Source organism: Entelurus aequoreus, linkage group LG13 (genome assembly GCF_033978785.1).
Source record: "Entelurus aequoreus isolate RoL-2023_Sb linkage group LG13, RoL_Eaeq_v1.1, whole genome shotgun sequence".
In the NCBI taxonomy this organism is placed as follows: Eukaryota; Metazoa; Chordata; class Actinopteri; order Syngnathiformes; family Syngnathidae; genus Entelurus; species Entelurus aequoreus.
The window spans coordinates 8,099,039-8,112,808 of NC_084743.1; the positions used below are offsets into that span (position 1 = coordinate 8,099,039).

Genomic DNA, 13,770 nt, shown 5'->3' on the forward strand with positions numbered 1-13,770 from the left:
ACGATGGAACCTGAGACTGCATGGTGTGGCCGAGCGTGTGGAGGACCGAGATGTACGTGAAGAGGTGATCCAAGTCTGCCAGGCTCTGCTGCCGTCTGATGCTGAACGGCTCCCGAATGTTATCCACACCGTGCACCGCGTTGGAGTGAAGAAGCCAAAAGGTAACAGGTGTGTGTTACTGCAGTTTTCCTCCCGGGTGCACAGAGCTGCAATCTGGGCCGCTGCAAAGAATTCCTCTTACCTGCGAGGCAACGGGCTGCGCTTCGCCGAGGATCTCAGTAAAGTCGACAGAGAAGCAAGAATGAAGTTATGGCCACTGGTGGATGAAGCAAGAATGAAGTTATGGCCACTGGTGGATGAAGCAAGAATGAAGTTATGGCCACTGGTGGATGAAGCAAGAATGAAGTTATGGCCACTGGTGGATGAAGCAAGAATGAAGTTATGGCCACTGGTGGATGAAGCAAGAATGAAGTTATGGCCACTGAGGGATGAAGCAAGAATGAAGTTATGGCCACTGGTGGATGAAGCAAGAATGAAGTTATGGCTACTGGTGGATGAAGCAAGAATGAAGTTATGGCCCCTGGTGGATGAAGCAAGAATGAAGTTATGGCCACTGGTGGATGAAGCAAGAATGAAGTTATGGCCACTGGTGGATGAAGCAAGAATGAAGTTATGGCCACTGGTGGATGAAGCAAGAATGAAGTTATGGCCCCTGGTGGATGAAGCAAGAATGAAGTTATGGCCACTGGTGGATGAAGCAAGAATGAAGTTATGGCCACTGGTGGATGAAGCAAGAATGAAGTTATGGCCCCTGGTGGATGAAGCAAGAATGAAGTTATGGCCCCTGGTGGATGAAGCAAGAATGAAGTTATGGCCACTGGTGGATGAAGCAAGAATGAAGTTATGGCCACTGGTGGATGAAGCAAGAATGAAGTTATGGTTGATGAAGCTCGCAAGGCAGGAAAAATGGCCTACTTTGTAGGTGGTCGGGCATTTATTGAGAAAAAAGAAATCCCTCTTCCAGTTTGAAGATACACCTTTCAGACTTTAACTTACTCTGGACTTGACTTTGTTAAAAAGATGAAGAGTTACAACTTACGCACAAGACAGTTTTTTGCACTTTTCTGAATATGAATATGATGTTGTTCCCGCAGCGTCTAGTTGCTTTGTTTCTAACTCAAAGCAATTTCTAATTCTAAATCATTTTTGTTTAATCTTGTCTTTATCTGTAGTTTCTCTCAACGCCAGGGGGTTCAGGCAGAACTTGAAGCGCAAAGCTTTATTCTTATTTCTTAAACAATGTAAAAGAGATGTATGTTTTTTACAGTATGAATGATGATGTCCAGTTGTGGAGATCTCAATGGGGTAATGAGATATATTGCTCTCATGCATCACAGCACTCTGGTGGAGTTGGCACGTTCACAAACAATATTACAGGAGTCTTATTGCATCATAGTGACTATGATAAAAATGGCCATTATATTTGTCAGGTTTTTGAGATTCAGAAAATTAACTTTATAGTTGCTAACATTTATGGATATAACTCGGTGCCCGACAATACTATTTTATATAATGAGGTGGAAAATAGAATTCTACACTGGCTTGCCAAATGTCCAAATGCTTCTATACTTGTAGGAGGTGACTTCAATACTGTCATTGACAATTCACTTGATAGATGGCCACCAGGCTCTCAAAATAGTGTCAGCTCAAATCTAAAGTTACTAATGCAAAGGCTTGATCTAATTGATGCCTGGAGATATAAAAATCCTGATAAGACATCCTTTACCTGGTCTAACAAGTCAGGCTCAAGAAAATCTAGAATCGACATGTGGTTCATTTGTAAATCACTGCAAAACAATGTTACTGTTCAAATTCTCTCCACTCCTTTGACTGATCATAGAGATATACAGATTCACATCTCTCACAATCCCTCTCACAATTGTTTAAAAAGCTCATACTGGAAACTCAATAGTTCGGTTTTATGTCATGAAGCAGTTAAAATAAAGATTAAAGATCTAATAGAATTGTTTTTTAATAAAGCCAAAACCCAAAACAATTATGGTAGTAATTGGGAACTCTTTAAATATGAGGTAGGTAAATTTATTAGAAAATATTGCAGTAATCTAGCTAAGAATAAGCGTTCTGAGGAAGAAAATGTGATTTCCATCATTAATGCATTATCCTCTTTATGTCCAGATAATATGTCAGCAGAAGAAAAAGAAAGTCTCTTAGAAAAGCAAAATAAATTAGACAAAATGTATCAATGGAAAGCAGAAGGAGCCTTTGTAAGATCTAGAAAACAATGGCTGGAGGAAGGTGAACAAAATTCTGCGTATTTCTTTCGTTTAGAAAAATGGCAGGCTCAAAACAACACCATTGATCAACTGAAAATAAACGATTTGATTTGCAATGATGCAAAACAGATTGCAAATTATTGTTCTCAATTTTACAAAAAATGATACAATAGTCAATACTGTGAAAGTGATGCTATTTCGTTTATGGATGCCTTAACTGAAACTAAGTCAATCAGCACAGCTGACCAGGGATTCTGTGACCGTCCAATCTGTCTCAAGGAAGTAGTGGAATCAATTAATAGTTTAAAAAATAACAAATCTCCTGGGGTGGATGGTATTACATCTGAATTCTATCAAATATTTTCAAAAGAGCTAGCTCCTTTCTTACTAGAAGTGTTTTGTGAAAGTATTGATACAGGTGCCCTTCCTCCAACTTGAACACAAGGCCTCATTACCCTTATACCCAAACCAAACAAAGATTTACTGATTATTGATCATTGGCGTCCAATTAGCCTCCTAAACAATGACTATAAGATTGTAGCTATTATTTTTGCTAAAGGTTTAAAATTGGTTCTGGATGACATAATTGATGAGACACAGTCAGGATTTATGAGAGGGAGACACATTTGGAATAATATCAGGCTTGTACTTGACATACTGGATTACCCAGAGGTCATTAATGATGAAGGATTCCTGCTTTTCCTGGACTTCTACAAAGCTTTTGACTCGATCGAACATGAATTTATCTTCAAGACACTTGACAAATTTGGCTTCGGCAATTTTTTCCACAAAACAATCAAGACTTTGTACTGCAATGGCAATAGTTCAATAAAGCTAAAATCTGGCACATCCCCAAGATTAGAATTAAAACGTGGGATACGGCAAGGTTGTCCTATTTCTCCATATTTATTTTTGTTAGCCACCCAATTGCTATCGGTTCATATAAAATCTAGTTGTTTAAAGGGGATCTCTATATTAGACAGAGAAATAACTATCAGCCAACTGGCTGATGACACAACACTCTTTTTGAAGGACTCTTCTCAAATTCCTCTTGCCTTGGATGTGATTCATGTTTTTTCCTTGGCTTCTGGTCTCCGTCTGAATGTGAATAAGTGTGAACTAATGGCTGTGAAGAGATGTGAAATGATGTCAAATTCCAGTTAAGGATAGTATTAATTACCTAGGAATACTTATCACTAAAAATCAGAGTTCTAGATCGGTCTTGAACTTTAATCCAATTGTAGAAACAACTAAAAAAAGATTGAACCAATGGCTACAGAGAGATTTATCCTTAAAAGGCAGAACCTTGCTTTCCAAAGCAGAAGGTATCTCCAGGCTTACGTATGCGGCTATTTCTTTAGATGTTAACCAAAAAATATGTAAAACTATTGACAAAATACTTGTTGACTTTGTTTGGAAAAATAAAATTCATTATATTAAGAAATCTGTTATAATGAACAATTATAATCAGGGTGGTCTAAACTTTCTGGATATCACTACACTAAACAACACCTTCAAGATGAATTGGATACGACACTATTTGAAAGACCCTACCTCAATTTGGAACTTCATTTCTCATCATGTATTTTCTAACCTTGGAGGCCTAAAATGTTTGCTATTGTGTAACTACAACATTGATAGGATTCCTGTTGCTCTTTCAAACTTCCACAAACAATCCCTTCTGGCATGCTCTCTTATATACAAGCACTACTTCTCACCTACCAAATACTTCATTTGGAACAATAAAGATATATGTTACCAAAGGAAATCTCTTTTCCTCAACAATTGGTTCAACAATGATATTATTTTAGTGAGTCAGCTTTTCAATAAGGAAGGTCAACTTTTTAATTACCAAGAATTTCTCAACCACTTTAAGGTCCCTGTAACTCCCAAACAATTTGCCATTGTATTTGATGCCATTCCAACGGGTGTTGTTATGTTGTACTCATCTCCTCTTTCTGCTGTAAAAATGGTGAATGATCCACTTGACACTCCTGTGGGGAAACGTTGCTTTGATCAGAAAAATAACAGAAAAATCCGCAGCTTATTCCAAAATGATTGTGTGTCTGTCTCCTATGTAATTGCGCTCTGGAATAATATTGTGAATGACATCTGCTGGGTCAAAACATGGTCCCTTCCTAACAGGTATTTACTTACCAACAAAGTCAAAGAGATATCTTTTAAAATCATTCCTGGTTATTACCCTGTAAAGACTGTGATGGTTAGATACAAGAAGGACATTGATGTTACCTGCACCTTATGTAACATGCATGGTGCACCTTATGTTACCTGCACCTTATGTAACATGCATGGTGCACCTTATGTTACCTGCACCTTATGTAACATGCATGGTGCACCTTATGTTACCTGCACCTTATGTAACATGCATGGTGCACCTTATGTTACCTGCACCTTATGTAACATGCATGGTGCACCTTATGTTACCTGCACCTTATGTAACATGCATGGTGCACCTTATGTTACCTGCACCTTATGTAACATGCATGGTGCACCTTATGTTACCTGCACCTTATGTAACATGCATCCAGAGACTGTTTACCAGCTGTTTTGGACTTGTGAAAGCACTCCATCACTATGGCAGGCATCTGTGGCTTCATCCTGGACAATATTCATGACACATTTGTGCTTTGTTTTAAAGATGTGATATTTGGTTTTACACTATATGAACAAAAATTTGAAAAGGAATTTTACCTTTGCAACCTCATTATACTATTGGCTAAGTTTTATATTCATAAATGTAAGTTTCTCAATACCCGACCTGTCTTTTGTGCCTTTAAAAAAGAGTTAGAAGTGTACATGAAGACACTCTCTACCTCTAGCAACCAGAAGACGATTATGCTGTGTTCCAAATTTGAGTTGTTTACTGAAATTGAGTGAGCCTATGGCTTTGCACTTTGTTTATATTATATATATGTTTTTTTTTGCATTCTATTTTAGTTACTTTGAATTTATAACCCCCTGGCGCTGCTTTGTATTCTTTTTGTACTGTTTTGTACTACTTTTGTACTTATTTGATTGTTGAAATGTTGAAATGTATAAATAAAACTTTTAAAAAAAACAAAAAAAACAAAAACAAAAAAAAACACCACCTTAACATGTGACAACCAACAATTATACAACTATTTTATAATAAGTGCAAGTGTACATTAAATTCAGCAATGTATGAAAGAGGAACAAGATGGTTTCTAAAGTGTATTTTGCAACGCGAGTGTGCCGGAAGTGTAATTGTGAAAGTGTAGTAGAAGTGTAAGCACACATTAGATGTCCGACATTACCACCTAGTGGTACAAGTGTGAAAGTGTAGTAGAAGTGTAAGCACACATTAGATGTCCGACATTACCACCTAGTGGTACAAGTGTGAAAGTGTAGTAGCAGTGTAAGCACACATTAGATGTCCGACATTACCACCTAGTGGTACAAGTGTGAAAGTGTAGTAGAAGCTTCTTTAAAGACCACTATATATTTGTTTATTTACAGTTAAGGACTTTTATTTAGAGTGAATTTGATACCCTAGGAGGCACTTTATGGGAGAAATACTTTATTACGACTGGCTAGGCATCTACTTCCGCTAACACTTTTATTTTGAAGGTTGTAACCGGAAGCTAGGCCTTGTTAGACCAGTGTATGTCACTAAACAATCGGCCCCGGAAGTCACGATGAGTCTACGCGTGCGCAAAGAGTATATTTGTTTCAATACTCAATATTTATGTACATAAATATTTATTTCAATAAATACTCATGTACATAAATATTTATTTCAATAAATACTCATGTACATAGATGTTTATTTCAATAAATACTCATGTACATAAATGTTTTATTTCAATAAATACTCTTGTACATAAATGTTTTATTTCAATAAATACTCATGTACAAAATAGGATGTCGCACATTGTCTTGCATGCACTTGCAGCCACTTCATTAGGTACACATGTGTAGTTGAATTTAGTTGAGTTCAATTCAACAACAACAACAACAACAACAACAACAACAACAAGAAACGTGTGTCAGGTCAACAAAGATGGAGTAACTTTTAAAAACACAAGCAGAATGAGAATAAAGTAGAAATATTAAAATGGTCATGTTTAGTTTTAATGGCAACAACAGCGCTGCTAATAAAAGGAATGTCAGAAGTGGGATTTGAACCCACGCCTCCATTCGGAGACCAAAAGTCCCGTCAAAGAAGGAGTTGCACCTTGAGTCTGGCGCCTTAGACCACTTGGCCATCCTGACAATAATAAGTTACATTTTATAAATGTCTACACACAACTTAGACCACTCGGCCATCCTGACAATAATAAGTTACATTTTATAAATGTCTACACACAACTTAGACCACTTGGCCATCCTGACAATAATAAGTTACATTTTATAAATGTCTAGACACAACTTAGACCACTCGGCCATCCTGACAATAATAAGTTACATTTTATAAATGTCTACACACAACTTAGACCACTTGGCCATCCTGACAATAATAAGTTACATTTTATAAATGTCTACACACAACTTAGACCACTCGGCCATCCTGACAATAATAAGTTACATTTTATAAATGTCTACACACAACTTAGACCACTTGGCCATCCTGACAATAATAAGTTACATTTTATAAATGTCTACACACAACTTAGACCACTTGGCCATCCTGACAATAATAAGTTACATTTTATAAATGTCTACACACAACTCTTTTGTGCTTTTTCTGGGAGAAAACTCCACGTGTTTGTAAAGTATAGCAAACATGACACCCACGCAATTAGCTCCTGTTGCTAATCAGTAGTTGCACTCCGCTCCACTGGTGGCGCTGTGACCCGCTCCAGCAAACCAAACGACTTTCGGGTTCCGCCCACTACTACATAATCCTGACTTCCGGGTCCCGCCCACTACTACATAATCCTGACTTCCGGGTCCCGCCCACTACTCCATGATGACGACACGTAAACCTTGAGAGGTTTTGTAAGAAAAAGAGGCTTCAAGTTCGTCACTTTGGAGATCAAACTATGTCCATGTTCAGGAACGCCGTGTGGTTTGTCAAAGGACTCAACGAATACACCAAGTGAGTTGGAAAGACACACTCTAATACCTCAATAAACACTAGCCATTTACCTTTCTGACGTTTTGGTTTACAATGTGTTAATAACTTTAACCTAATTATCTGTCATCTATGTTTCTTTTTGTTTACACTGTGTTAATAACTTTAACCTAATTATCTGTCATCTATGTTTGTTTTTGTTTACACTGTGTTAATAACTTTAACCTAATTATCTGTCATCTATGTTTGTTTTTGTTTACAATGTGTTAATAACTTTAACCTACTTATCTGTCATCTATGTTTGTTTTTGTTTACACTGTGTTAATAACTTTAACCTAATTATCTGTCATCTATGTTTCTTTTTGTTTACAATGTGTTAATAACTTTAACCTACTTATCTGTCATCTATGTTTGTTTTTGTTTACACTGTGTTCACTTAAAGACCCTTCAGGAAGTTTCACCTATTTATATTCTTTTTGAAATAAATGCATGACCGTCCAAAGTGACGTCAGGTGTTATTATTGTCGGTTAATAATCAAACATTGTCAATTTGATGAACATTGAATTCATCAAATGTGTTATAATTCCAACACACCCTGTCAGCAAATACTGTTTGACCTTTAACCCCAAAGGAGCGGCTACGAGGCGGCTGCCAAGCATTTCGTGGCGGCCGACCTGGAAGTGGACCTGAGCGGGCGCTCCTTCATGATCACGGGCGCCAACAGCGGCCTGGGAAAAGCCACGGCACAGGAAATAGCCAACCGAGGTGAGGAGGTGACGCTGGACTCCTATATGTTGTGTGTGAGGCGACACGTGTGTGTGTGTGTGTGTGTGTGTGTGTGTGTGTGTGTGTGTGTGCATGCATGTGTGTGCGTGCATGTGTGTGTGTGTGTGTGTGTGTGTGTGTGCAGGGGGTACAGTGCACATGGTGTGTCGCAACAAGGGGCGAGCAGACGCCGCCAAGCAGGAAATTGTGGAGCGAAGTAAGAACCAGGTGAGACAATGAATTTGTCTTCACTTTATTCCTTCACACAATCAACTTCCTTCCTGTTGCTTCTTCTCCCACAGAACGTTCACGTCCACGTGGTGGACATGTCCTGTGCCAAACACCTGTGGGACTTTGCGCAGAGTTTTGTCCAAAGTAACGTCCTCAACGTGTTGGTAGGTGGCCAACAGTGTGTTTGTGTGTGTGTGTGTGTGCGTGTGTGTGTGTGTGTGTGTGTGTGTGTGTGTGTGTGTGTGTGTGTGTGTGTGCGCGTGTGTGCGCCAATAAAGGTGTCCTCCTGTGAGCAGATCAACAACGCAGGTTGTATGGTGAACCAGCGAGAGGTAACAGAGGAAGGTCTGGAGAAGAACTTTGCCACAAACACACTTGGTAAGAAACTTTGGACCACTAACTTTCTTTGAATGGCTTGAAAAATGTCCCATTCATTTCAATGGAAACTCTCTGGAATTTTGGGAAAAGCGGGATTTTTTTGAAAATGATTATTAGCATGAATGTCCTGAATGAGCTGAATCGGTTGGTGTTGGAATTGTTTAGATGGGGCAAGAAATGTTGAAGTAGTAACAGTTTTTGAAGTGAGAAATGGTATTATGGAATTTCAGGAAAACCAGGAATTGTTCAAGTTCTTAAAGCAACTTTGTGTTCTGTGATGACTAAGAGGAATGTTTTCACAGTGGAAGGCTTCAAAAATGTGGAAGGAGTAGTCGACAGAAAAAAGGGTGATAAAATGGGAATTCCTGGAATTGTTTTGAACTTAGAAAGATGCTAGTTGGAATGTGCAGGATGGTGGAATGTGTTGAAGGTGCGATGCTTTGAAACATGGAAATGGTGGAAGGTTGAAAAATGACCAATTTATTTGGAATGGGAAAAATGTCACAGAAAGCCAGGAATTCTGGGAAATCTGGAAATTTTGGGAATGTGTCAAGGGAAAGCCGGCGATTCCCGAATAGACTGAACAGGCTGAAGTTGGAACACTTTGAATGAGATGACTAATGTGGAAGGTAGAAGAAGAATGAATAGAAGAATGTTGGTGTAAAAACTATATGTAAAGCATTCACACAATAATAATAATAAATAGATGAATTTTGTTATAAAAACTATATGTAAAGCATTCACACAAAAATAATAATAAGAAGAATAAATAGAATAATTTTGGTGTAAAAACTAAATGTAGAGCATTCACACAATAATAATAATAATAAATAGATGAATGTTGGTGTAAAAACTATATGTAAAGCATTCACACAATAATAATAATAATAAATAGATGAATGTTGGTGTAAAAACTATATGTAAAGCATTCACATAATAATAATAATAATAATAAATAGATGAATTTTGGTGTAAAAACTATATGTAAAGCATTCACATAATAATAATAATAATAAATAGATGAATGTTGGTGTAAAAACTATATGTAAAGCATTCACACAATAATAATAATAATAAATAGATGAATGTTGGTGTAAAAACTATATGTAAAGCATTCACACAATAATAATAATAATAAATAGATGAATGTTGGTGTAAAAACTATATGTAAAGCATTCACACAATAATAATAATAAATAGATGAATGTTGGTGTAAAAACTATATGTAAAGCATTCACACAATAATAATAATAATAAATAGATGAATGTTGGTGTAAAAACTATATGTAAAGCATTCACACAATAATAATAATAATAAATAGATGAATTTTTTAGATGATTGACTATCATTCAAATCAGGAGTAAGATGAGCAATTCACTTAATATTTGAGTGGGCCCCGGGCCCCTCTGTAGTGGAATCTTACAGTCCAGGTAGTATCTGTAGGAGATAATACTGTATCAGGTCTTCACACCTTAGTAGTACATTCTTCACTCCCACTTCAAGTGAGACAAGAGTAAAAACTGTTCCAAGCAGCTGGACCAGGACTTGATGTGTTGTTGCTTTCAGGCACCTACATCCTGACCACAGCTCTTCTCCCCGCCCTGAAGAAGGCCCAGGACCCACGAGTGGTGCGTGCCCCTCAACCTTCCTGAACTCAGCTGGGTGCGACTAAACCTGTCTCCTCAGGTGACCGTGTCCTCGGGCGGCATGCTCACGCAGAAACTCAATGTAGACGACCTGCAGTTTGAGAAGGGGACCTTCGATGGGACCATGGCCTACGCTCAGAACAAGGTGAGGACCATTGTGTTGCCATGGTTCCTATTCAAGAGGAAAGTGAGTAATAAATGTTTACATAGAAGAGTTTTATGCTGCTACTGAAAGAAAGAAGGAGAGGAAGAAGAAGCGAGACAAGACATGTCCATCCATCCATCCATCTTCTTCCGCTTATCCGAGGTCGGGTTGCGGGGGCAGCAGCTTAAGCAGGGAAGCCCAGACTTTCCTCTCCCCAGCCACTTCGTCCAGCTCTTCCCGGGGGATCCCGAGGCGTTCCCAGGCCAGCCGGGAGACATAGTCTTCCCAACGTGTCCTGGGTCTTCCCCGTTGCCTCCTACCGGTCGGACGTGCCCTAAACACCTCTCTAGGGAGGCGTTCGGGTGGCATCCTGACCAGATGCCCGAACCACCTCATCTGGCTCCTCTCCATGTGGAGGAGCAGTGGCTTTAGTTTGAGCTCCCCCCGGATGGCAGAGCTTCTCACCCTATCTCTAAGGGAGAGACCCGCCACCCGGCGGAGGAAACTCATTTCGGCCGCCTGTACCCGTGATCTTGTCCTTTCGGTCATAACCCAAAGCTCATGACCATAGGTGAGGATGGGAACGTAGATCAACGGATCATTACAGCGTCCGCATTACTGAAGACGCCGCACCGATCCGCCTGTCGATCTCACGATCCACTCTTCCCTCACTCGTGAACAAGACTCAGAGGTACTTGAACTCCTCCCCTTGGGGCAGACTCTCCTCCGCAACCCGGAGATGGCACTCCACCCTTTTCCGGGCGAGAACCATGGACTCGGACTTGGAGGTGCTGATTCTCATCCCAGTCGCTTCACACTCGGCTGCAAACCGATCCAGTGAGAGCTGAAGATCCTGGCCAGATGAAGCCATCAGGACCACATCATCTGCAAAAAGCAGATACCTAATCCTGCAGCCACCAAACCGGATCCCCTCAACGCCCTGACTGCGGCTAGAAATTTTGTCCATAAAAGTTATGAACAGAATGGGTGACAAAGGGCAGCCTTGGCGGAGTCCAACCCTCACTGGAAACGTGTCCGACTTACTGCCGGCAATGCGGACCAAGCTCTGACACTGATCATACAGGGAGCGGACCGCCACAATCAGACAGTCCCATACCCCATACTCTCTAAGCACTCCCCACAGAACTTCCCGAGGGACACGGTCGAATGCCTTCTCCAAGTCCACAAAGCACATGTAGACTGGTTGGGCAAACTCCCATGCACCCTCAAGGACCCTGCCGAGAGTATAGAGCTGGTCCACAGTTCCACGACCAGGACGAAAACCACACTGTTCCTCCTGAATCCGAGGTTCAACTATCCGGCATAGCCTCCTCTCCAGCACACCTGAATAGACCTTACCGGGAAGGCTGAGGAGTGTGATCCCACGATAGTTAGAACACACCCTCCGGTTCCCCTTCTTAAAGAGAGGAACCACCACCCCGGTCTGCCAATCCAGAGGTACCGCCCCCGATGTCCACGCGATGCTGCAGAGTCTTGTCAACCAAGACAGCCCCACAGCATCCAGAGCCTTAAGGAACTCTGGGCGGATCTCATCTACCCCTGGGGCCTTGCCACAGAGGAGCTTTTTAACTACCTCAGCAACCTCATCCCCAGAAATAGGAGAGCCCACCACAGATTCCCCAGGCACTGCCTCCTCCTAGGAAGACGTGTTGGTGGGATTGAGGAGGTCTTTGAAGTATTCCTTCCACCGATCCACAACATCCGCAGTCGAGGTCAGCAGAACACCATCCTCACCATACACGGTGTTGATAGTGCACTGCTTCCCCTTCCTGAGGCGGCGGATGGTGGTCCAGAATCGCTTCGAAGCCGTCCGGAAGTCGTTTTCCATGGCTTCCCCGAACTCCTCCCATGTCCGAGTTTTTGCCTACGCGACCGCTGAAACTGCACACCGCTTGGCCTGTCGGTACCTGTCCGCTGCCTCAGGAGTCCTATGTGCCAAAAGAACCCAAATAGGACTCCTTCTTCAGCTTGACGGCATCGCTCACCGCCGGTGTCCACCAACGGGTTCTAGGATTACCGCCACGACAGGCACCAACTACCTTGCGGCCACAGCTCCAATCAGCCGCCTCGACAATAGAGGTGCGGAACATGGTCCACTCGGACTCAATGTCCAGCACCTCCCTCGTGACATGTTCAAAGTTCTTCCGGAGGTGGGAATTGAAACTCTCTCTGACAGGAGACTCTGCCAGATGTTCCCAGCAAACCCTCACAATGCGTTTGGGCCTGCCAGGTCTGTCCGGCATCCTCCCCCACCATCGCAGCCAACTCACCACCATGTGGTGATCGGTAGAAAGCTCCGCCCCTCTCTTCACCCGAGTGTCCAGAACATGAGGCCGCAAATCCGATGACACAACTACAAAGTCGATCATGGAACTGCGGCCTAGGGTGTCCTGGTGCCAAGTGTACATATGGACACCCTTATGTTTGAACATGGTGTTCGTTATGGACAATCTGTGACGGGCACAAAAGTCCAATAACAAAACCACCACTCGGGTTCAGATCCGGGCGGCCATTCTTCCCAATCACGCCTCTCCAGGTTTCACTGTCGTTGCCAACATGAGCGTTGAAGTCCCCCAGTAGGACAAGGGAATCACCCGGGGGAGCACTCTCAAGTACTTCCTTGAGTGAATCCAAAAAGGGTGGGTACTCTGAGCTTCCGTTTGGCGCATAAGCGCAAACCACAGTCAGGACCCGTCCCCCCACCTGAAGGCGGAGGGAAGCTACCCTCTCGTCCACTGGGCTGAACTCCAACGTGCAGGCTCTGAGCCGGGGTGAAACAAGAATTGCCACCCCAGCCCGTCGCCTCTCACTGCCGGCAACGCCAGAGTGGAAGAGAGTCCAGCCCCTCTCGAGAGAACTGGTTCCAGAGCCCTTGCTGTGCGTCGAAGTGAGTCCGACTATATCTAGCCGGAACTTCTCTGCCTCGCGCACTAGCTCAGGCTCCTTCCCCCCCAGCGAGGTAAATGGTAAATGGTAAATGGGTTGTACTTGTATAGCGCTTTTCTACCTTTTTTAAGGAACTCAAAGCGCTTTGACACTATTTCCACATTCACCCATTCGCACACACACATTCACACACTGATGGCGGGAGCTGCCATGCACGGCGCTAACCAGGCCCATCAGGAGCAAGGGTGAAGTGTCTTGCTCAAGGACACAACGGACGTGACTAGGATGGTAGAAGGTGGGGCTTGAACCAGTAACCCTCAGATTGCTGGCACGGCCACTTTCCCAA

The 13,770-nt window shown here is 42.0% G+C and overlaps 1 protein-coding gene and 1 non-coding gene across 2 annotated transcripts in view; one reads left to right on the forward strand and one right to left on the reverse strand.

Annotated features, from left to right (window-relative positions):
- Window positions 1-6,440: 6,440 nt before the first annotated feature.
- Window positions 6,441-6,548, reverse strand: trnal-caa (transfer RNA leucine (anticodon CAA)). The gene is made up of 2 exons: window positions 6,511-6,548; window positions 6,441-6,486 (listed from the first exon to the last, which is right to left on the reverse strand). It is a non-coding gene; the product is annotated as a tRNA-Leu (tRNA).
- A 666-nt stretch (window positions 6,549-7,214) lies between these two features.
- The window catches only part of dhrs12 (dehydrogenase/reductase (SDR family) member 12), a 12,421-nt gene continuing 5,865 nt past the window's right edge, over window positions 7,215-13,770 (forward strand). Inside the window, exons 1-7 of the mRNA XM_062067357.1 lie at window positions 7,215-7,374; window positions 7,983-8,116; window positions 8,262-8,344; window positions 8,419-8,511; window positions 8,644-8,725; window positions 10,293-10,354; window positions 10,413-10,517. Coding sequence (XP_061923341.1) covers window positions 7,319-7,374; window positions 7,983-8,116; window positions 8,262-8,344; window positions 8,419-8,511; window positions 8,644-8,725; window positions 10,293-10,354; window positions 10,413-10,517 — 615 coding nt within the window. The 5' untranslated portion in view covers window positions 7,215-7,318. The remainder of the gene's footprint in view (window positions 7,375-7,982; window positions 8,117-8,261; window positions 8,345-8,418; window positions 8,512-8,643; window positions 8,726-10,292; window positions 10,355-10,412; window positions 10,518-13,770) is intronic.